Genomic DNA, 23911 nt, shown 5'->3' with positions numbered 1-23911 from the left:
TGTTTTACTGGGCATTATGGGCCCCTAGGACGGCGGGAATGCAATGTTAATTATTGTGGCCATGGTTCACGTCCCATGGCTGAGAGCTGCGTAAATCACCATCACCTTTTCAAGGGCAGGAGGTAGCGTGCGGCAGTAAAACATATTAAGATGCTTCAGTTGAGGCTTTCAAGTGTGGCTCTGCAGTTACTATGTTAATGATACAAATAAAAAATGTGGGACAGATGAAGAGGTCAAACAATTAATTTCCCCCGATACATTGACACCGGCAGGACTGAAGAAAATGATTTGTGACTTGTTTGGTTTGTGTAATGATGCTGCCCAAATGGCTAAGAACGTTCCAATGTTATATTCTAAATAATTAATTGATTTGTTTTAAACACGACTTTGACACTTTTTTCGCATTGTAAGCTGTTTAATAGCGGTGTAATAACAATGAAAAACTTAAATGTATTCTCATAATCATCTTGAACTCTTACTGATGACTTATACAAACATCCCACACTTTGTGTGTGTTTGTGTGTATGTATGTACTGTGTGTGTGTGTGTGTGTGTGTATATATATATATATATATACTGTGTATATATATATATACATACATACATACATACATACATACATACATACATACATATACATACATATACACACACAGTATATATACTGTATATTATACACACACACACAACGATCCACCACAACATTAAAACCAGTGACAGGTGCAGTAAATAACATTGATCATCTCATTCCAATGGCACCTGTCAAGGGGTGGGATGTATTAGGCAGCAAGTGAACAGTCACTGGTTGAAGTTGATGTGTTGGAAGCAGGAAAAATGGGCAAAGCGTAAGGATCTGAGCCACTTTGACAAGGACCACATTGTGATGGCTAGACGACTGGGTCAGAGCATCTCCAAAACGACAGGTCTTGTGGGGTGTTCCCTGTATGCAGTGGTTAGTACCTACCAAAAGTGGTACAAGGAAGGACAACCTGTGAACCGGCGACAGGGTCATGGGCGTCCATGTGCTCATTGATGTGCGTGGGAAGCCAAGTCTAACCCGTCTGGTTCGATCCTGCAGAAGAGCTACTGCAGCACAAACTGCTGAAAAAGTTAATGCTGCTCTGATAGAAAGGAGTCAGAACACACAGTGCATCACAGCTTGCTGTGTATGGGGCTGTGTAGCTGCAGACCGCTCAGAGTGTCCATGCTGACCCCTGTCCACCACCAAAAGCACCTACAATGGACACGTGAGCGTCAGAACTGGACCACGGAGCGATGGAAGGAGGTGGCCTGGTCTGATGAATCATGTTTTCTTTTACATCATGTAGATGGCCGGGATAAGGGTCCCAGCCAATCAAGCATCTATGGGATGTGCTGGAAATAAAACAATATTTTTTTGTCAATATGTGTGTGTGTATGTACGTAAATATGTATGTATGTATATATATATATACAATGTGTTTTTTCAATGTTGTTCTTCGTAGCCAGAAATGTCTGCTTTGACAATACCTTTTCATGGATTTTTTTTGTTGTAATAACAACCTAGTAACTACTACCTATACCCATGTGTGAGTTTTATAATATAATAGAGTATTCATTTTGGTGAGATATGTTTTAAGGAGAAACTGTAGTGGCCAGCCAATGTTTGGTGTTTTTAGTTTTTTTCATTTTTTATTCATTTTTTCGTTTGTGATCACTTGCTTTTTGAAGAGGTTCAAGTTTAAGCGCTGGCTGAGGAACTCTTCATCTCACGTGATGTGACATTTTTTTAGCTTGGGATAATATACACCTAAGTTGCATAAATAAACAAATATATGAATGGAAGAAGAGTAGATTCCTCACCACAGCCAAACATTTAAATTCAAGGTCAAGTGAATCATTCTTTTTTTCTTTTTGTTTTTTTCCCTCCGTCTCCTCTCCCACCTTCACCCCACCTCCGCTCTCTTGTAGGCCAGGAGCGCATTGGAATTGATTCAAAGTACGAGCAGGAGGGCAAGGTCCAGTTTGTGATCGATGCAGTGTACGCCATGGCTCACGCCCTCCACAACATGCAGAGAGACCTGTGTCCGGAATATTCTGGCATCTGCCCCGACATGGACCTGGCGGGAGGAAAGAAGCTGCTCAAGTACATCCGCAGCGTCAGCTTCAACGGTGAGTGGACACACAATGTTTCTATTGAGCAACAAGCCAGGTATTGACTGTGAAAATAAATGGCATCGCTGTGCGTTGGGAGCCAGAAACAAAATAAACTGCAAGCCCCGAACACCACGCATATCCTTGTTTTAAACTATTCCAAATGGATGGATCTAAGTCTATTTGTTTACAGTGATAAACTGCATCGTGTTCCGCGCTGTGCTCTTGGACCACATTCGATGGGCTGTTTGGTCCTCAATGTTGCTTCTTAAATAGGTTTAAAAGTCGAGAGCAACGGTTCAAAAGCAGTGCAGTAAAACATAAAAACCATAAGGGAGATGAAAACATTTTTTTTATGGTGTTAGACCTTAGCTTGTGTATTATGGCCTTCATGGCTTGTTCCATAGGTGTTTTTTGACACCTATGGAACAAGCCATGAAAAAAATCAAAAAATTCAAAATCCTCTTTCCATTTAAAGTTCAGTGTGTTGGCACAAGCTGGAGCTATGTCAAAAATTTGCATTAAGTTCAACATTTCCCACTTGTATAGTATAGTAACTCACGTCATAATTATAATCCACATTTTATTATTCTGTGAAGGCATTTCTAAAATAAAGTGGCCATATAGACGCTTCCTCGGGTTTTCAAAATAATTCCTAAAAAGGTAAAATTACAGAAAAGAAAAACTGATCAAGGATAGCAGAAAACCAAAAATATATATTCATGTCCCAGTATTTCCTTAAATGAAAAACATGTTTGTTTGGGGTGAAATATACTGTAGTCCACCTTGTCCTGGTAACAATAACCAAACGCAATCGGACAAGGTGTCGCCTGACGCAACGCACTGCGCCTCAACGCACCTGTAATGTATGATGCAATGGCCTGCAAAAGGGACCTGCAATGTAGGTTATTTTGATTGACGTCAACATTACTGAAAATATCCCCACTGGGGTTTTTACGAACATCAAGGCTCTGGTGGATGCATCTCCCCATCATCTCATGCCCAAAAGAGCCTCGCGAGCGAGCGTGCGTGCGAGCGAGGCTCACGCCGTGCGCCGCTGAAACGGGACATATTAGAGCGGATGTCAGAATGTGTCTGGTTTTATGACGTGCGGGTTTAAAAGCCGGGCCAAAACAGGGGTTTCACTCTTATTTTTCGTCAAAAGACCGGTTGGGACCGAGGGGAGGGGGCTGGAACACGCTTTCGGTTTTACAGCTCACGCTTGGAAAGCTGTAGTGCTGGACTCGGCTTGTTAGGCCGCGGACAAAACCCTCCACAATACTCTGTACCGCGCGCAAGGCGCTCTTACTTACCTCCTGCACAAAACACAAGGTGATGCAGTGGAGCAAGAGGCAGGGATTTGACAAGCACGACGCAGAGCAAACTGGCAGAAAAATAAATAAATAAACTTTGCACCTGTTGTGTAAGTGCTTTTCCTGCAGCCAAACGGCAATCACAGGGAACAACGTTTACATGGCGAGAAGAAAGAAAATATATATTGCCTCAAGATTTTGCAGCGGAAAAAAGGGGAAGTTGTGTTGGATTTACTTTGCCGGAGGACTAATGGACACTGAGCCATCCAGTGTTTTCAGGTACCCAGCTTGTAGTAGACCATATCATTGCTGAAATGGATATAAAGCGCTTATCCCTATGAGATATTTGGGAGTTACTTCGATTTTAATCAATCAATTGCGTCTTAGCAATTAGTAACGGGATTGGGTTTTGAAGAGTTGAAGTAAGCCCGCACACTGTCCACATACACATTTCCAGGTGCAGTATATACGGTTGATGGAATCTCTGTCTTCTTTGGGTTAATTGTGGGGAGGTTATGTTCAGACCCTCTGATTTGGGTCATACTTTGGCCCCTTGGCCCACAGGAGCCGGCGAATGCTGGAAGCTATCTATCAACCTTCCGGAAAGGCCACCTATATAGACGCCGAGACCACCCGTCCCCAACCCCCTCGCTCTGTTCTCTCCCAGCGTGCTGTGCCGAGTTCAACAGACAGCTCAACTCTTAAACGTACTATTTCCTCCGAGGAACAGGCTAGTGTTGTAGTGGGCAGGTTTTGATATGGCAAAGTGTGAAACTGAAAATACAGACAAAATATGACGTCAGGCACGTGGTAATTTGCAAGTAAGCAGGTAAGTAAAGAAGAAAACGCAAATAAACTCTAGGTTGCTCCGGTTAGCTTAGCAAGCAAGGTAAGTATTAGCTATAATACCTTAAACAAGCATGGCACATTTAGCCGAAAGTTGACTCATATATTTATGAAAGTAAAAGATCGTACTTGTCAAAATAATCACCTGATATGAACATAAAACAGTTAAATACTGTAAAACTTACAGATGGTGCCATCTAAAGGAAGATACACAGTAGGATGGCGGTGGATTGTCGAGGCCTTGTGACTGCAATATGTCGACCGATAAACAACTGAGAAACATAACTTCCTGTCTAACAGGAACCACGAGAGCGGCTACAACTTGCTTGCAGTTACAACACACCCCCTTTATTAAACCTAAGAAAAGCATCGCTCTCCTTTTCTAACGCACGCCCTCCTTAAAATCACTGACGCCAAGCTAATGGCCGCCGACGACCCCTGGTTGGCAGCCCCACACCAGGTGATGCTGCTGTCTCCTCGTGGTTTGAGTCTCATACATATTGGCCTGAGGGAACATTTCGTTACATACATGCATCGGCCCAGTTTGCCACATGGGTCTGCGATCAATACCATGTCAGACGATGCTTTTGGACGACTCAACATGTCACAAGGCCGCAAGTGTGGTCAAAGTTGAGGACGTGACGTAGCCTGGCCACCGGTCGCACGGGCATTCATGATCGTGATGCCTTGAACGAAATTTCAATGCATGGAAATGAGAAGTTGTGATGCGTGAATTTCTTTTCCAGTGGTGAAATAAAGTTTCGTGAGTGCGCGCCGTCAGCTCTCCTTTAGGGCGACCTTTTCCGATTCGGCCCGAAACGTCTTGGTACTGTACCAGAACTATCCGGGCCACCCTGTCTCTATCACTATGAAACAAACGCTGCCCACTTGTTGGCTGAATAGGGATGATGGATTGAGAGATAGATTCAAATAACCAATACAAAAAAGTTTTGAGCGTCTTCCATCACTTTGTGGCTCTCTCGTCTACAATTTAATAAACAAGAGTCTGTTACTGGCTCTGAAACAAAATCCATTTTATTTCGAGAGGTCGTCTGTGTTTCCCTGCAAACGCTATGAACCCCGCAATTGATCTGCAGCTGCATATTCACGGGGGAATGACTAATTGTGCGAACGGAATCACTTTCCGGCAAGACCAGTCGGAAACCGGTCACACGATTACAGCCCAAGGCTCTCAGCCGTTGGAAGCAGCTCCACTGGGTGTCTGCGTTGTGCCTCTGAACAAGACCTTCTTCAAGACTGATGTGTAATGAGGTTTTGACCGAAACACAATACATACTCATGAAAGGAGTGGCTCAGTTATCAGTGGCAGCCTATCACTGTGGACTGACTGCGCCGGGGCCAACTCCTCACGTAAAGAGTCGACCCTTTTCAGCCCAGGTAAGATGATTTGAAGCCAGTTCCAGCTGTTGATCGGCCGTTCTTGTAATAACGTTTCACCCCAACAGAACATTGTTTGGATGGCCCAAAGTTAACCAGCTGATACTTAAAGGGGGCCTATTTTGCTTTTCCTGATTTTCTGTCATATACAGTATATATGATGTAACAACGTGGGATGTTCATATTAGACGTGTCCAACGTGTCAAAATAACGAGGTAATGACAAAGTAAACGCTGTGAACAAAATGCTCAGGCTTCGGACGGCTGTGAACGCTCGCTTTCCAGATGTTTCTCTGACTGACGTCAGCTGACGTCAGCTCGCCACCGATTTCTTGACGCAGTATGTGTCATCTGCTCCGTCCGACCCGCTGTGCAGTTCTCCAAGCAACACCAATAAAAACAGTGCCTTTTTATTGTAGATGTATTGATACATTTTATTTTATTTTCTGACGTTTACATGAAACAAAAAAACCCACGCGTGAGAGTCCCGGTGCGTCGCGCAAGCCCGGAGCACGGCGACGAAAGTCGGAACAAACTTTTCAATGAAGCCTTGTAAGACGTAACATGAGTGAAGATCTAGCGACTGGATTGCTTATTTCTTGGCCTCAAATTTGTTCAGACACAGATTTTCGGTGGAGTAACAACGCGAAATCAGTGAACGCTACGGAGTAAATGAAATGAAACCCGGAAGCCACGCTCAAACCCCATTGGCTCACAGAACCCAGAACTTGTGCTCAAACCCCATTGGCTCACAGAACCCAGAACTTGTGCTCAAACCCCATTGGCTCACAGAACTCGGGGCCTTGGGAGGGTGGCTCCTCCCACAGCAGCAACAAAAATCAAAAACGTTTTGGAACAGTCCAGGTTATAGAGGAATGTAAGGAAGGCCAGCAAGTTTAATGCAAGTGGAATTTTCCCCCAAAAAATGTAAAACATGTTTTGGGGACTTCAGAAACCTGTATTAACTTGTGTAAAAAGGGGCATAATAGGTTCCCTTGAATGTTCCTTAAGTATCATTATACCTTAAAATAAACTTGTCGGTACGGTGGGGACTCCCTAAATCTTTTGCTCATCTTTAACCTTATACCTAAACGTAACCATCTATAACCTTATATCTAAACTTAACCATCTTTAACCTTATACCTAAACGTAACCATCTTTAACCTTATACCTAAACTTAACCATCTTTAACATTATACCTAAACTTAACCATCTATAACATTATACCTAAACGTAACCATCTATAACCTTATATCTAAACTTAACCATCTTTAACCTTATACCTAAACGTAACCATCTTTAACCTTATAACGTAACCATCTTTAACCTTATACCTAAACGTAACCATCTTTAACATTATACCTAAACTTAACCATCTATAACCTTATACCTAAACGTAACCATCTTTAACATTATACCTAAACGTAACCATCTTTAACCCTATACCTAAACTTAACCATCTATAACCTTATATCTAAACTTAACCATCTTTAACCTTATACCTAAACTTAAACATCTATAACCTTATATCTAAACTTAACCATCTTTAACCTTATACCTAAACTTAAACATCTATAACCTTATATCTAAACTGAACCATCTTTCACCTTATACCTAAACGTTACCATCTTTAACATTATACCTAAACTTAACCATCTATAACCTTATACCTAAACGTAACCATCAATAACATTATACCTAAACTTAACCATCTCTAACCTTATACCCAAACTTAACCATCTATAACCTTATATCTAAACTTAACCATCTTTAACCTTATACCTAAACGTAACCATCTTTAACATTATACCTAAACTTAACCATCTTTAACCTTATACCTAAACGTAACCATCTATAACCTTATACCTAAACTTAACCATCTATAACCTTATATCTAAACTTAACTATCTATAACATTATACCTAAACGTAACCATCTTTAACATTATACCTAAACGTAACCATCTTTAACCTTATATCTAAACTGAACCATCTTTAACATTATACCTAAACGCTACCATCTTTAACCTTATATCTAAACGTAACCATCTTTAACCTTATATCTAAACTGAACCATCTTTAACCTTATATCTAAACGTTACCATCTTTAACCTTATACCTAAACGCTACCATCTTTAACCTTATATCTAAACGTAACCATCTTTAACCTTATATCTAAACGTAACCATCTTTAACCTTATATCTAAACGTTACCATCTTTAACCTTATACCTAAACGTTACCATCTATAACCTTATTTCAAACCTTGACCATCTTTAACCTTATACCTAAACGTAGCCATCTATAACCTTATATCTAAACGTTACCATCTTTAACCTTATACCTAAACGTAGCCATCTATAACCTTATATCTAACCTTAACCATCTTTAACCTTATACCTAAACGTAGCCATCTATAACCTTATATCTAACCTTAACCATCTTTAACCTTATACCTAAACGTAACCAACCTAATACCAACAGTTGAACTGTGATGTATTCCAGGAAAATTGCCCAAGATTCAGATCCATGAAATAAAACTGTTAATGCTCAATTGATATTATTAAGTAATAGTATAGGACAAGTTGATACCTAGTTAATAATTAACATTGAGTCCATTGTAAGCATAAATTCATTAAAAGTTGAATATTTACTTTGGACTATCCAAATACAGTGTAACTGAATTCTGCCGATGTCTTCCGCCTCATATTTCCAAGCAGAGAGCTCCGCTTTGTTTTCCTCAAGTCGTCGTCCATTTCGTTTCCAGGTCTGTAGATCAGGGACTCATCGAGTTTAATGAAGTTTCTTCCCGTCATCGTGTCGAAGCAGCAAATCCTGCTGATTTCTCATGGAGCTCGTCATTTATTTCTTTCATGTCATATTTGTTTCATGTCATATTTCACATCATTTCTGATTGTAAAGTGTTACTGCCTTTCTCTATGTTCACATAGGTTTCTTTATGTGCCACATAGATGAAAATCTCTCTGATGAATGAAAAATGTGGAGAAAAACAACAAAAAAAAAAACGTCTTCTTTTGTTTTTGTTGCCCATGGCTCATTTGTTCTTGTAAGCATTTGTGATTAAAGAGCTGACACGGTGAAAAGATGGAAGCCAAATCGCTTGAAGATTCTCTAGCTAGTGTCAATGCCGCATTTTCAAAGGCTTCTAGAAAACGTCCGTGCCACCCAGAGGGGAGCGAAATAAGAACAACTTAAACACTTTAAGCATACTAATGATTCAGCCCCCTCGCTTCGAAATAACATGGAACATGAAAGACAGCCTACTTTGGTGTCATTTAATTACCACATTTACAAGAGACCTTAATAGGTGAGCAAAGCCTAAAATCTGAGGAATGGCTGTGTATAATTTTGTCAAAATGAAAATGAGAAAAGACTGAGTGTCACTCGTTTTAAAAATGCTAGTGATTCATTTGAATGATAATTAAGATGATAATACATGCCATTGATTCAAATGAACATTACATTTTAAAACCTTGTCTTTACTTAGAGTATGTGTAAAGCCCGTTTTGAATCCACCAGAGCGGAGAGCTATACATGTGGATGGTAATCTGATCAACAATGCATTTTATTTTGGGAGTTTTGGTTTTATTTTTCATCCTCTTTCGGTTCGTAACGTAGAGTGTGGCTTTTATCGCGAGCATCCAGGAGGGCAAAGGATGCATTCATCACACACCATCATTTATTCTCTTTTACTCTTTTTCTTTTGTCATCTGCGTTACTTTTGATCACTCTGGCAAATGGATGTATATTACTGTGTGTGTGTGTGTGTGTATGTGCGTGTGTGTGTGTGTGTGTGTGTGTGTGTGTGAATGCGTGTGTGTGTGTAAATCTGTATGCGCAATATTCAGATGTCCTCTCCGTATTAGTTGATCATATCCGAGGGTATATTCTGGGATGGAGGGGGATGTTCAGCATACCTTCCAGTGGCCCACTATTTCCCTCTTCACATGGCTATTTTGAAAGCACAAACCCAAAGCTCTGATCAACAATAGCGGCGTGAGCAGCGGAATCGGCATCAGCGGCTGAAATTCATTCATTGAGAATTTCTGTTTTAGAATTGCTACTAACCTAAAAAAAACAGCGAAACTTAATTTCTTAAATTATTATTCCATTCCACTCTTGAGACCATGCTGGACTTTGAATGTAAAATAGATAATATAATGATTGCTTGCGGTGGCTGTGAAAAATGTTATTATTTCCGCACACTCACTGCACTGATGTTACTCCATTTTTACAGGCAAATTGTCATTTCATTTCACATCTGCTGGAATTTGGAGGCTATCTAAGAAATAGGTTGTGTTGTTTGTACATGAATGAATGAATGGCAATGTGGCCTTCACAGTCTCCCACATCAACGAGAAATGCTTTGAGTAACAGGATTTACTCAGTCACGGTTACAGGTTGCCAGCAAACTTATCTTTTGATCCATGGTCTTTTCTACAGTGGCCCTGAGAGCTCAATGCACATATCACATTTTATTTAAGTGGCTTAAATAAAAACTGTGGATTGATATTAAACATGTGTTTTCTATTTATTAATTGCATGGAGGAGGCAGATGGAGGATTTGGACGTGGTGGTCTCTGGTCTGCGATAGTTGCGGCTCCAGGTTGTTACTCGCATAAATTCTTATATATTATTAAAGACACAAAGAAATTTGGTTTAATATATTTTATTGCAGATAAATCAGTGCATCTGTTGTGGATTACTTCCGTAATCATGTTGATCACTTCCGTAATGTGGTTTTTCTGGCTGTGTTTTATGTTAATGCATTTGTTTTTTGTTAATGCGGTTGTGTTTTTCTTAATTTGCTTGTGTTTTGTCTATCACCATGTGTTTTCTTGAATTGCAGTGCTTTGAGTCCACAGGGCCAGCGTACTTTTCACTCTGTAACCATGATAAATGGATATTCAAATAAATATACCAATCAGGCACAACATTAAAACCAGTGACAGGTGAAGTGAATAACATTGATCATCTCGTTCCAATGGCACCTGTCAAGGGGTGGGATATGTGAGGCAGCAAGTGAACAGTCACTGGTTGAAGTTGATGTGTTGGAAGCAGGAAAAATGGGCAAAGCGTAAGGATCTGAGCCTCTTTGACAAGGACAAAATTGTGATGGCTCGCTATGCAGTGGTTAGTACCTACCAAAAGTGGTCCAAGGAAGGACAACCGGTGAACCGGCGACAGGGTCATGGGCGTCCATGCTCATTGAGGCACATGGGGAGCGAAGTCTAACCTGCCTGGTCTGATCCCACAGAAGAGCTACTGCAGCTCTTCTACATCGTCATGTGGATGGGTGGGGTTAGGGTCCGATCCGATGGAGCATCTGTGGGATGTGCTGGAATAACAAGCCCGATCCATGGGGGCCCCACCTCACAACCTCCAGGACTTGAAGGATCTGCTGCTAATGTCTTGGAGGACACCTCCAGAGGTCTTGTGGAGTCCATGCCTCCATGGGTCAGAGCTGTTTTTAGCGACATGAGGGGGAGCTACACAATATAAGTGGTTATTAGTGGGGGTTTTAATGTTATGGCTGATTTGGTTTATGTAGTTTAATAATTGACTTGACTTCACTTGACTTGGCTGTGGGTGACAGAAGCAAGATTGTTGGCTAACTTGTCATACTGTTCTCTTCTATTAGATTATCCAGTGAGTTTATTTGGGTTCAGCATCTAAACACTTGCATTGTACCCTGGCACCATGGGACGCCCCGAGAAGTTCTGCACCCAGCGTTTGACTCCAGCCTCTCTACATCTAATTGCTATTCCTGTAAACTCTGTGTGTGATCTCCCGCTGAAGTCGCTCAATAGCAAACTCATTTCCATCGGCTCGATATCAAAAACTCCATGTGCAACACTTAAATAGCCAGGGAGAAGGCGGAAGGTGTTGAACCCTTTTTTGTGTGTCGTGTGGCTCATGGAGAGAATTCACTCTTGTTTAATCAGTGTTGGCAGTTTGCCTGGATGCTTGCATGGTTGGTGGGAGGATGGTGTCGAGCTAATGCACTTATCATTAGCATGCCCTGCTGAATGAACATTTCTGCATGGAGGCAGAAACACGAGCACTAATCCATGCACACATGCACCCGGACAAATGTACTGTATGCACACATACATACATAAATTTTATCACACACACGCACACACACTCACACACACACACACACACACACAAACACACAAACACACACTGCCTTCACCTCTGATACGCCACCAGGCTCCTCTTCACGTTGGTCTCCATGGGCGTGCCCATGCAGGCGTATACAGACTGGCATGTTTTCTGCCCCGCTGCACCGCATGCAAACATATATAATATACCTATAAATATAAACAATGGGGCTTGAATGATATGATCATCAGGCTTTAAAACACTGGTGATGAGTGCCAATTGCAAGGGGCCAGAAGCAATGCGATCAAGGTCTATAATTACGTCGACAGTTAATATAATATATTTAAAAAAATAAAATAGCTAAATAAACACAATGTACAAAAAGCAATTCTCTGCAAAGGAAAGGTCAAGTTGAAAGGTCATGTCGGGGGCAAAGTGGCAGTATGGTTTCTACTAGGAGTACTATACTATGGGTATAAAATATAAATATAGATGATATACTGTACAATTATGAATACAATAACTGACTGACTATCAATCAGAATATGCTCTAGGCTATAATTGAAAAAGATATCACGAATAGAGCGCTTACATATCTGTTGGAATAATGGGAATATTGCCGCACTGGGAATAAAGTGTGAACTCCAGCGTGCATCTTAATGCCCTGTCAGGAGCCCAACGAGGGCTTGGTTTGCTAACAACGGCAGCGCGGACAGAGCTGAACCTCCTGGAAGCTGCTTCATCCTCAGGAAGAAGCTGCTTTACTCTCGCCCGGCGTCCACGTGGAGCGTTATGGAGCTCTGTGCTCTCTCTCTCTCTCTCCCTCTCTCTCTCTCTCTCTCTCTCTCTCTCTCTCTCTCTCTCTCTCCCTCTCTTTTCTCTCTCTCTCTCTCTCCGTCTCTCGTTCACTCTCTTTCTCTCCGTCCCTTATTACGACATTGACTTTCTCTCCCTCCTCCTCCCGCTCTCTCCTCCTCGCGCCATCACTCCCCCCCCCCCTCTCTTTCTCCCTCTCCCTCTCTTGTTCTCCGCTACCTCTCTCTCTCGCCTTCCCTTTCCGTAACTCCACGGTTTCTCTCTCGCTCTCGGCGCTCTCCCCTCTGTCTCCATCTCCACCTCTCTCTGTCTCTGTTGTAGTCTATCTATGCCACTCTCTGTCTCTCTGTCTCTCCATGTCTCTCTCTCTCTCTCTCTCTCTCTCTCTCTCTCTCTCTCTCTGTCTCCCCACCCCCCTCTCTCTGACTCACCAAATCCAATACAGAAGGGAAAAACCCTGCAGGCTTCACACCAAAAGGAGGGGACGGAGTAAATAAACAAACTGTCTGTGAGTAAAGCCATGCCCAGTTATCAGAGAATGAAAAGAACAGAGGAATAATAAAGGGGAGAGGGGGCTCGCGGTGCACAAACAACACGCAGGCGGGGAGAAGGGAGAGGGGGAGGAGGTCGGACGGCGAGGCAGCAAAGTCCAAGCCCGGGGACGGCCGCCAGGCTTTGATAGGTCTGTCAAAGAACCAGGATGCAACAGCAGGTGCATCCACCGGTTCATGCCACTGCTTCACCGCCGAGCACGTGTTCCCCACCACCATTAGAGCTCAAACTTAAAGGCTTTGTTTTGTTTGTTTGTTGTTGTTGTTGTTTTTTTGATGTTAAGTATTCTCTTTGAATTTTTCAGATTGCCATTGTACATATACTGTACATGGTATTTTTTAACCGAAACATTATTTTTCACTCACTAGCCCTGTGCACGTGCACGGCAGCGTGCAATTCTGTCATTTGAACCATTTTAACAGACTGCTTGGACTCGTATCAGACTAAAGAAGTTATTGACGCAAAGTTGAGTCACTCTGAGACAGCGCAGATTAATTATTTCATGACTGGTATTGTTTATATTTCATTTAAGGTCTACTTTACTGATATTTCAGTCTTTGGAACAAAAGGAATAGCAAATTATCCAAAATTTGCTATTCTGGACGTACAGCGGAATGATGCAACTTTCACTTCCAACGGTCTTGACTCAGTAGTCTTTGTTCTCATATTTGACTGTGATGGCTATGCAGTGACAGTTGGCCTCACACTTCAAACCGCTTCAAATTGCTCAGCTATCCAATTTACCCAGTAAAGCTGATTGATTCATTGTTAAGCAAATTCACTGATTTGCCAATTGTTTCGTTTTCCTCTGCAGGAAGTGCAAGTACATCGGTGACATTTAATCGCAATGGCGACGCCCCCGGTCGCTATGACTTATTTCAGTACCAGTGGAACAACGTCAGTGGACCAGGTTACCGGGTCATTGGACAGTGGATGGAAACCCTGCAGCTTAACGTGAGTACAGAGCGCCTCACTAACAGAAAGCACAGGTGTTACCAACTTATCCACCCACCCCACTGACCCAGTCCTACATGTCCTACCTTTCTATCCATCAACCTCATTGCCTGACCGCTTACCCAATGACCTACATAGAGTGTTTGCTGACCTACCTACTAAAACCACAAATATTACCTCTCATATCGAACTACCGAATTGCATAAATACTTACCCTCTACAACCTACTAGATCTACCCGACTATATACCAAACAAGATCTACAGCACATTATTGTACCAACCTAACTACCTACCTACCTAATTAACTAACCATTTACCCACTGACCTACCTACCAACCCACTCGTAGATTATCCATTACCTCAAGACTCGCATTTCTGAACAAGCTCAGGTAAGCTGTTATAATGCTGACACGGTGTATGTTTATGTGGTTACGTGTTTGCCATGCTGTGCGTGCTCTCATCTGACCACAACAATGATGCAAAAAGAATTTCCTAACAGGATAATAATGTAATCAATCAATTAAGCGGACGTTATCTACATGGAAAGCAATGCCTCTCATCGATAATGAATGGCACTTTCCACCTTGATGACCATGATTGTTTTTTTGCATTAACACAGTGACATTTGGACAGCGTCCAAGGGTCAAGGTGCAAGGAACAATGTGTTTACACCGCAGTCAAACAATAAATACGATACACACAGCAATTGATCTGGTATAGCCGTCAATAGAAACAGGTAAGAACGCAATATTTTATTTAGAAACGAACTTTTAACTGGCGCTGTTATCTAAAGTCCAGTGAAACAGCAAATTAATTCATAAGAGTGATCATTTGAACCATTTAACTTATTTCATTATATTACTTTTGTCCTTTAACATTTATATATTTATCTATCTATATCTACTTCAAAGATATAGAAATGTCCCCAGCTATTAATAAGGAAGTAAAAGCCGCTGAGAGGAAGGTGGCAAATCTTTCCTTTCTGGCTGAAAGAGAATTCACAGTGAGTTTGTCTTGGTCAAAAGTGTGTAATAAATTCTGTCCCACATTTTGGCGGCTGCATATTGGCTAACTTGAGTAAGTGTTGTTTTATTCTGTCAAGAAACTAGTGTACTGCAATTCTCTTGCTTGAGATTTACTTTTTTTGTCGGACGGCAAAACAATGTATAAAGGCAAAATTTTAAAACAAAATCTGAATACCTTACCGAATTATTCCTCAGTTACAAACATGGCGTTGCCAAAAGGTGGGAAAAGTGGAGCTAATTCAAAGTTTTGGCTCTGGAGATTTAAGTTGTCTCAAGCATCGTATGTAACTTCTCACTGTGCAGTTTGAGATATGGAACGGAGTACATTGTGAAGTGTGTGTGTATGTGTATGTGTGTACTGTATGTCTCTGATACGAGCACAGGTTGTCACTACGTTGTATCAGAGGAGAATATCAGTCCATGTCTGATTCACTAAGCCCAGTAGAGATAATCAGGATTCACGGCTTCACGAATGGAAGTTACATATTAACGGCTGTGAAAACAAACAGATAAATGTCAAAAAGATATCAGATTTCAGCAAGATATTGACCAAAACCGTGGATTCCCTCATTATTTCCCACTGAGCTCTATGGAGGATATTGTAGTTAAATAATCCGGTCAAGGTTGGACAGTTACTGATGAGCTGCATCCACACACACTGAACAAATGTCAGATGATGAGTACAAAAAATGTCATTCATTTGTACCGTTCCCACGCACCCCAAATTGTCTTCAGTAGAAGTCTGTTGCTCTGTGACTGGACTCAGCGGCAGAAGAATCATACGTGGTCCTCATTCTGTTGCAGTTTTCCAGTTATACCAGGTCATACTCTGCGCCCCACCTTTCTGCAACATGTCAAGAAGCCCTTCCAGGATGAACGAAGTGAATGGAGGATTCAGATGCTACATCCGAACGCATCACGTCACATGTCCTACGCCGCTGTCCTTAAGCGTCCTTTGCGGCTTTAACGCGGCGGCGACCAAACGTGGCATCGCAAAAGAAGGGCATCATTTTGATCATGTATCTGTAGAGAAGTACGCGTGTATTTGGCCCTATTCAAGGCGGTTGAAGGGCAAAATAAAATAAAGAACACATAGAGCCAAAAACAGAAACCCAGAAAGCAGCCTCACACTCCAATATGCAAAGGTGTGGCCGAAGCCGCATTCTTCTACTTCAGCATTCGCAGCCATGTCTCTCCTGCTTCACAGCACTAAATTATTCACCTCGATAGCCCCCAGTAAGCCAGATGTGGCGGAGCCGCTGCTATTAGGCATTTTGTTATTGCTTCTCTCCCCCTGTCCTTATAATTCCTTTGTGTGTACTTTGTTTGAGGGGGCCCCATTGCGGGATTACAAATAGGAGCCATTATCGCAACTATACGCTCAGGTGTGCCAGTCAAGCCTAATGTAACTTGGCGCAGGTATACTTACAACGGAGTGTCTCAGGGAATTAGAAATCAAGGCATTCAAGAAGAATAATCATGGCCTCCAGATGATCTGTAACCTCCCTTTGAACTTGATGCTGCTGCGCTGGTGCGGCGGAGGAAGAGAAATCTGCCGGCCCCGAGGGAGAGTCTGACTCGTTACGTATGGACCAATTATCCTAATGTGCCACAATGACATATATGATCTGGCCTACATGTGCTCGTACGCTACGTGTCTGGAATGCTACTACGGGGGAAACGGCCAAGATGATAAAAGCGCGGCGGGGAAAAAACGTGTTTCATTAGTCGAGATTGTAGGAATGATGATGCTGTGAGGCTGTTATTCATGTTTGTGTTTTCACATGTTACACGTCTGGAATCTCGAAAAATTAGCACCAAATGAATCTTGACTATTACTGGCAGAAAAACAAGGCTGCGCTGGTTATATACCTTAATGCAGTCTCACGCTACACGGTGCTATGATGTGATGCCAAGAGAAAAGTTAAGAAAGGGAAGACGGCTGCAAGTTCTCTATTTATTTTTATTTTTTTGTCATTAGAAGCTGCTCGTCCTCCTCTCTGTCCATCTTTGGTTTCCCGATTCCCCTTTTGGCGTAAGGCTTTGCAACGGCTTAATGGGTCAATCAGACTTGCGTTTTGGTCTAATGGGTCTCAGAGTCTCAGAGTTTATGTGGCAGTCATCTGCCCTGGACAACTCTTTCACTTAGTGGTGGAAATCTGCCCTGGACAGCCCTTTGAATTAAGCTGCTAAAATCTATTTGGGGAAAACTCTTTTATTTAACGGACAATCCATCTGTGGAACCTGCTTTCTCTGTGAGAATACACAGCGGAAGTGTGGGAAGTCAGACTGACGCAACTAGTTCTTGTAAAATGGTGTTCTTTGAGGAATACTAAAAACGCATTTTGAAATAATAGTAAAGCCAAGTCATGTTTATTCATTCAGCCCTTAATCACATTGATTCAAGGGCTTCCTAATCTCCACATTTCACATCTAAATCAGTGCCATCCCCAAGGCTTAACCCCACAAAACACCTAGAAACCTCCTCGGGGGAAAAAAATGGAAGAAACCTTAAGGAGTAGTTAGAAAGAGAGCAGTCCCCCATCCAGGACGGCCTGGCTGCGACGGCTGCAGAGTATTTAAACTGTTGTTGACTCCAGCGTAATTCTCTACTTCCAGTATAATGCACGAGTGGGGATTAAATGGCTCATGTGTATGGAATCCACAGTGCACAATCATTTCCAAAGTGGCCTGATCTGAGATTGCCTAATGAAACCTGCCTAATGTACGGCCAACAAGAGCATGTAGCGCTGGCCTGAACGTGCAATATGGACAGTAGGGGTGGAGTGAACTACAGGTGAGATGTATAATGGTCCCTTTTTACATACTTACTGATAAGGCTTCAATCCCTTGTCGTGTGAGGGGGGTCAGGGTCCAACATTCTCCCAGGAGCCAAACACAGCCCAGAGGCAGGTGGAAGTTGTTGGTTTGATGGGCTTGAACTAAACCATGTCAGCGAGGTCGCTCCGATGGACAAAGCTCCATTAGTATTCAGCTCCAATCGGCGCCTTGGCCTGTTTTAGCTCGAACACTCCTGCCATGTAAACAGCAAAGAACAGAATCTGGTCACATTCACGTCGACTGAGCGAGGGTCTTGCGTGTCAGTAGATATTCAAATAGACCAAAAGCCATCCATCACTTACACCGGCAACCACCTTAAAAGAGAATGAAAAGAAAGTAATGCAGCCAAGTCTTGAAAGACGTTGTTTTGACGTGAAATGTAGAAATGTATGTGGACACAAGGTGTGAGATAAGCTCCGTCGCCAATTATCGGGGCCGCCGCCTCGCCCTGTGGCCGCTGCTCTGATACTCCTCATTGAACAAGAGCGTAAACCATTTTATTCTCAGGTAAAATCTTTGTTTTTGCAGGCGGGGCCGTTGTCTCGCCCTCGCTCGTAAACAGCCAGGTCAGCACAAGCACAGACGGAGAGAAACTTTGAGCCCGTTGCCTTGGAAGGGAATCTGCCCTCACCCAGATATTGTAGCACACGGCATCACGTTCGGCTTCATACAAAAAGGAATAGACATATTCTTTTTTTTCTTTTCTTTCTTTTTTTTAAATCCAATGCGTGTTCACCCTGCACCCGACAAATTTCCCGTAAAGAGGAACCAGCGAATCATCGTTCATCCATCACCACGGTCATCATTATTCATGGATTCCGCATTCGCTGGACCAGCACTTCAGAGAGCTGTTTAAAATTCCAATGCTCTCTTTTCTATCTCTTCTGCGGTTCTGGTGTCACTGAACTGAGACAGTTTAGTGCCGGCGCTCCCCGTGCAGGTGTGACGGCAGCAGAACTTTGGCCGCTTCAAACACAATGGTTGCTGTAACCTACAGCCCACGACGCACAGACCTTGGTTCCGTCTGATTTATCGAGCCATCGGCGCTCATGAATTTTTGATTGTCCTGAATCTCTGATCATCGGCTTGATTTGGAGGCAGGGTCGTAAAATCATAAAACTGTTCCTCCCTAATGGAGAAAATGCCAAATGCACAATAAAAAGAGGAAGCGGCAAGGACACGGCAGGACGCGGCCGACATCTCCCCCTCGCTCATTTCTCTCCTCTCCTCTCTCCTCTCCCTCCTGACGTCTGCCGCTAATCCTCTTTGGGCCACGGACCCCTTTCTCATCCCATTCCCAGACCCAGTCGAGATGAATTCAATTTATCTCTTGTAATTTATTTTTCCCTTTAGCGAACGCCTTGTATACTTGCGCAGCAGTCGGTCTCTTTAGAGGGCCAAATTGATTCTGCATGCTACATGATACTTTCAGTGTTTGTCACATGTACACACGCCGTGATGCTCTGGATGGGTGAAGGATTTTCTCCACCCTGCTGGGTACTCAAATCCCACACTAAACAAGTACACATGCCACAGTAGAAGCGTACGAAAAAGTATGAGTAAGTCCTTCATTCAACAAGTATTAATTATTAACAATATTATATGGAACAAATCTTTGAAGGATAGGTTCTCTATTTTTCAGCCCAGGCGTTGTTAAAATGCCGGTTCCGATCATTCACAACTGTCCATAGCACGACCTCGCTGAACCAAAAGTGCTGTTTATTTTTGTTTTTTGAATAAGGCCTGGGTTGAAAAATGGCAAACCTATCCTTTAAAAGGAAAAGGATTGTGCAACATTGTGACCTTGGAATCAATTTTAAAGACACTTTCCAGTCCTCAAAGCATTCACCTCTAGCTAAAGGTGGAAAATAGCTCCAAACTACACAATAAATGGTCTTGACCCTATGTGCACAATACTCCTGTCAGTGCCCCTGAGCGAGGCCCTGGCAAAAGAGCCGCACTTGGTCCCCGGGCGCTGCACTGCGGTTTCCCACTGCACCTAGGTACAGGATGGGTCAAATGCAGAGAATAATTTCTCCCAGAAGCATTCATAAAGTATAATAAATTAATACATAAATAAAATAATTTTAGATTCGTTTTCCCACAAAGCAGATAAAGACTGATTGCATGTCGGTTTTTCTTTCGCCTTTCCTCCCGTTTGTAATTTGTCGAACGATTCTTTCGATTTGACGCCTTTTCAAAAATTGCGAAGTCAAGGGGCAAATGTACTTTTCCTTGTATTTGAGTACTTTACTCCCAAATCTTATTTTTTCTATTTTTATTCTGGTGTTCAGTGGATGAAAAGTATTTTCTGCAAAAGTATACAAGGAAAAGGTGCATGTGTTCATGTTCACGCTAAATGACAGTAGAGCTCACATGTACAGAATACATACTAAAACTTTATATTTCTTCAAATATTTCCGTATTTAGGGCATTTTCGTGTGTTGAAAATGGTAAAATGATCAATCAAACATTTTAATTTTACGAGAAACAACACACATACAACAGGGGAGGAGTCAGATGCATCTAATTCTTATATAAGAACTGAAGAATATGTTGCCGAATTTTAAGGAAAAAATAAAAACCTTCACACTCTCACGGGCCCCTTGGTGGCGGGGGCCCGGGGCAAGTGCTCATAGAAACAGCCCTCATTATATTTCATGGAATGTGAAAGGGAGACATTGAAAACATTAAAGGAAAAAGGCCATGGAAGGGGGGATGAAAGCAAGAGAGAGAGAGAGAGAGAGAGAGCGAGAGAGAGTCATTTTCCCTCCTTCTCCTCCTCCACATCGCAGTCTTTAACCTCTTGGTGAAGCAGGTTCGAAAATGTCTGGAATATTGTATGCTACGCAAGACGGCAGGGATCAGAGCGAGGGAGCACAACAGAGGAGACGGGATGGAGGGAGGAGGGAGGAGGGAGGTCGAGGGGAGGGTGAGAGGCGGATAAGAGACAGACGTTGTAGATTCACCCTTTCCATCACCTCCTGACTCGCACGTCTCTCTCCATGATACAAGAAGTGATATAAAGAGGTGGGCCAGGGGGAGTCGAGACGTTAGTACAAGGATGAGAAGGAGAGAGAGAGAGAGAGAGAGAGAGAGAGAGAGAGAGAGAGAGAGAGAGAGAGAGAGAGAGAGGGAGAGAGAGAGAAAGAGAGAGAGAGAGAGAGAACCAGCACGGAGGGGCGTTTTTGGGGACGTCTTGCCACAGATACGAGCTTTGACTGTGCTTGCGTCTCACGACGGCGAGCGGTGGAGAGCGACTCACAGAGGAAGGAGGTTTTTTCTGTCCGTAACTTGTTGTGTGTCACCCTTCTCTTGTTTTTTTACTTTTTTTTTAGAATTTAGGGAAGATGAAGCCACTTAGGATCAAAGTTCAAGGTGACCATAATGAGGGATGGATGGATGGATAGATAGATAGATGGATAGATGGATAGATGGATAGATAGATAGATGGATAGATGGATAGATGGATAGATGGATGGATGGATAGATGGATAGATGGATGGATGGATAGATGGAGTGATTCTTTATTCGTTCCTTTCAGAAGTTCACATCGAAACAAATTATAACAATAATAACAAAAAGAAAATTACAATATATCAAAAATGAATGTGAAACAACCGGCTGGATATATATAGTCTATAGAGTATATATAGAGTATATAAAGATTATATACACTCACTGAGCACTTTATTAGCAACACTATACTAACACTGGGTAGGGCCTCCCTTTGCTCTCAAAACATCCTCAGTTCTTCTTGGCATGGATTGCACAAGGTGTTGGAGACATTCCTTTGAGACCCTGGTCATGTTGATGAGATTGCATCACGCAACTCCTGCAGGTTTGTCAGCTGCACATTGATGCTGCGAATCTCCCGTCCTATCACATCCCAAAGGTGTTCTAATGGATTCAGATCCGGTGACTGGGAAGGAAGAACATCATTGTCCTGCCTTTTGCTTTGTGACATGGTGCATGATCATGCTGGAAGTAGCCGTTAGAAGATGGCTAAATTGTGGCCATGAAGGGATGAACATGGTCAGCACCAATACTCAAACGGGCTGGGGCATTCAAGCGGTGATTGATGGCCGTTAACGGGCCCAAAGTGTGGCAAGAAAGGGTTCCCCACACCATTACACCACCGTCCCCCAGCCTGGACCGTTGACGCCAGGCAGGTTGGGTCCATGGATTAATGCTCTTGGCACCAAATTCTGACCCTAGCATCTGTGTGCCTCGGCAGAAATGGAGATTCATCAGACCAGGCTGCGTTTCTCCTGTCCTAATACTCAAAACAGCCCGTCTGGCAACAACAATCATGCCACGGTCGAAATCACTGAGATCACCTTTTTTCCTCATTCTGATGGTTGATGTGAACATTAACTAAAGCTGCCGACCCGTATCTGCATGACTTCATGCATTGCACTGCTGCAGGTACAGGTGTTCCTAATTATGTGCTTGGTGTGTGTTTATATATATAAAAAAAAAAAACACATGCAAACAGCGTCACAAACAAAACTATAATTATTTGCATCTTTGATAAACAACACGTTGTTCACGCTGTGGGGGGATCAGCTGAAAATGGCTGCTACGGGAAGGGAAGAAGTAAAGACCCGGATTTGTGCAGTGAATCTGCAATGGCAGCGACATCTATTGAACTCGACACTAAGAAATGTGTAATATGACAAGATCCTTTCAAACAAAACAACGACGACAAAGCAAGGTCAGATGACGGGAGAGAGAGGGAGAGCGAGAGAGAGATCGATCGAGTAAAATGCCAAGTGTTCAAAGCTATTTTGAGAAGGGAGGCGACGAGTTCAAGTCCATTCCAGCATCTTTGTGGAGAACATTTCTTCCCCACCTTAGAAAGGTCTTGGGAGTGTGTGTGTGTGTGTGTGTGTGTGTCTGTCTGTGTGTGTGTGTGTGTGTGTGTGTGTGTGTGTGGGTTGCGCAAGGTGTTAGATTCCCCAGCAGCTCAAGAGGCGGCTGCTTCTCCACGAGGATCTCCTGACTCAGACGCGGTCGCCCCGCGGGCTTCCCATTATCTGACTCTCCGTATCTGACGGAGATCTTTGGATGGAGATGGTGCGTCAAATCTGCTTCAAGAGCAGGATCACAGTGAGACGCCGCATGAAGCAAACGGAGGCTTTAGGTGGAGTTAAACCGAACACTTTCTCATGTTTGAATTCCTTGAAATCCTTTTTAAAATTTGACCTTTATTTTGTGTTTTGCCTTGTGTTGGAGGTAGATTTTAGTGTTTCTTGGGCACTATCTGTCTGTCTGTCTATCTGTCTATCTGTCTATCTATCTATCTATCTATCTATCTATCTATCTATCTATCTATCTATCTATCTATCTATCTATCTATCTATCTATCTATCTATCTATCTATCTATCTATCTACAGTATCTGTCTATCTACTTGTCTGTCTGTCTATCCATCTACTGTATCTATCTATCTATAAGGGGTGGCTGATGATAGTCGTAATCTGATTCGTATCCAGAAAATGTTCCCCAATAGTCGTGACCGCATGGTTGGAATCAGAAAAGTTGCCTAAAAAAGAAAGTAAGCTACTTGCTTTAATTGCGAAAAATAAACAATGTTATTTTTGCCAGAGGCGAACGCTGGTAGTAAAGGGCAAGTGAAGGGTACTGACGCTCCCTGTGTCTTCTACATGTACTAAAATGCGATCTGCAAACAAAAAGCTGCCTGGGTTCGGTTCGGTCGTGAGCCCTCACCTTATGTAAAGTAGCAGTACGCACGGTAGCAGACAGGCAAATGCTGAAATAATCCATTATTCATCCAATGACTCATTTCCAGAAGGGCCATGTTCCTCCATCCATGTTTGTTGACACCCGCTCCCACGGCGGGCCAACGTAAAGCACCGTGACGTCAAATATTGCCGTAAAGCC

At 42.7% G+C, this 23911-nt stretch overlaps 1 protein-coding gene across 1 annotated transcript in view; it reads left to right on the top strand.

Annotated features, from left to right (window-relative positions):
• The window catches only part of grm7 (glutamate metabotropic receptor 7), a gene marked incomplete at its 3' end in the record, with an annotated part of 270826 nt that overhangs the window by 193780 nt on the left and 53135 nt on the right, over positions 1-23911 (top strand). Inside the window, exons 6-7 of the mRNA XM_080000236.1 lie at positions 1951-2151; positions 13999-14138. Of these exons, the coding sequence (XP_079856362.1) occupies positions 1951-2151; positions 13999-14138 (341 nt within the window). The remainder of the gene's footprint in view (positions 1-1950; positions 2152-13998; positions 14139-23911) is intronic.

Source organism: Zeus faber (assembly GCF_960531495.2).
Source record: "Zeus faber genome assembly, chromosome: 5".
Lineage (NCBI taxonomy): Eukaryota > Metazoa > Chordata > Actinopteri > Zeiformes > Zeidae > Zeus > Zeus faber.
This window is presented reverse-complemented; position numbering and strand designations above follow the sequence as displayed.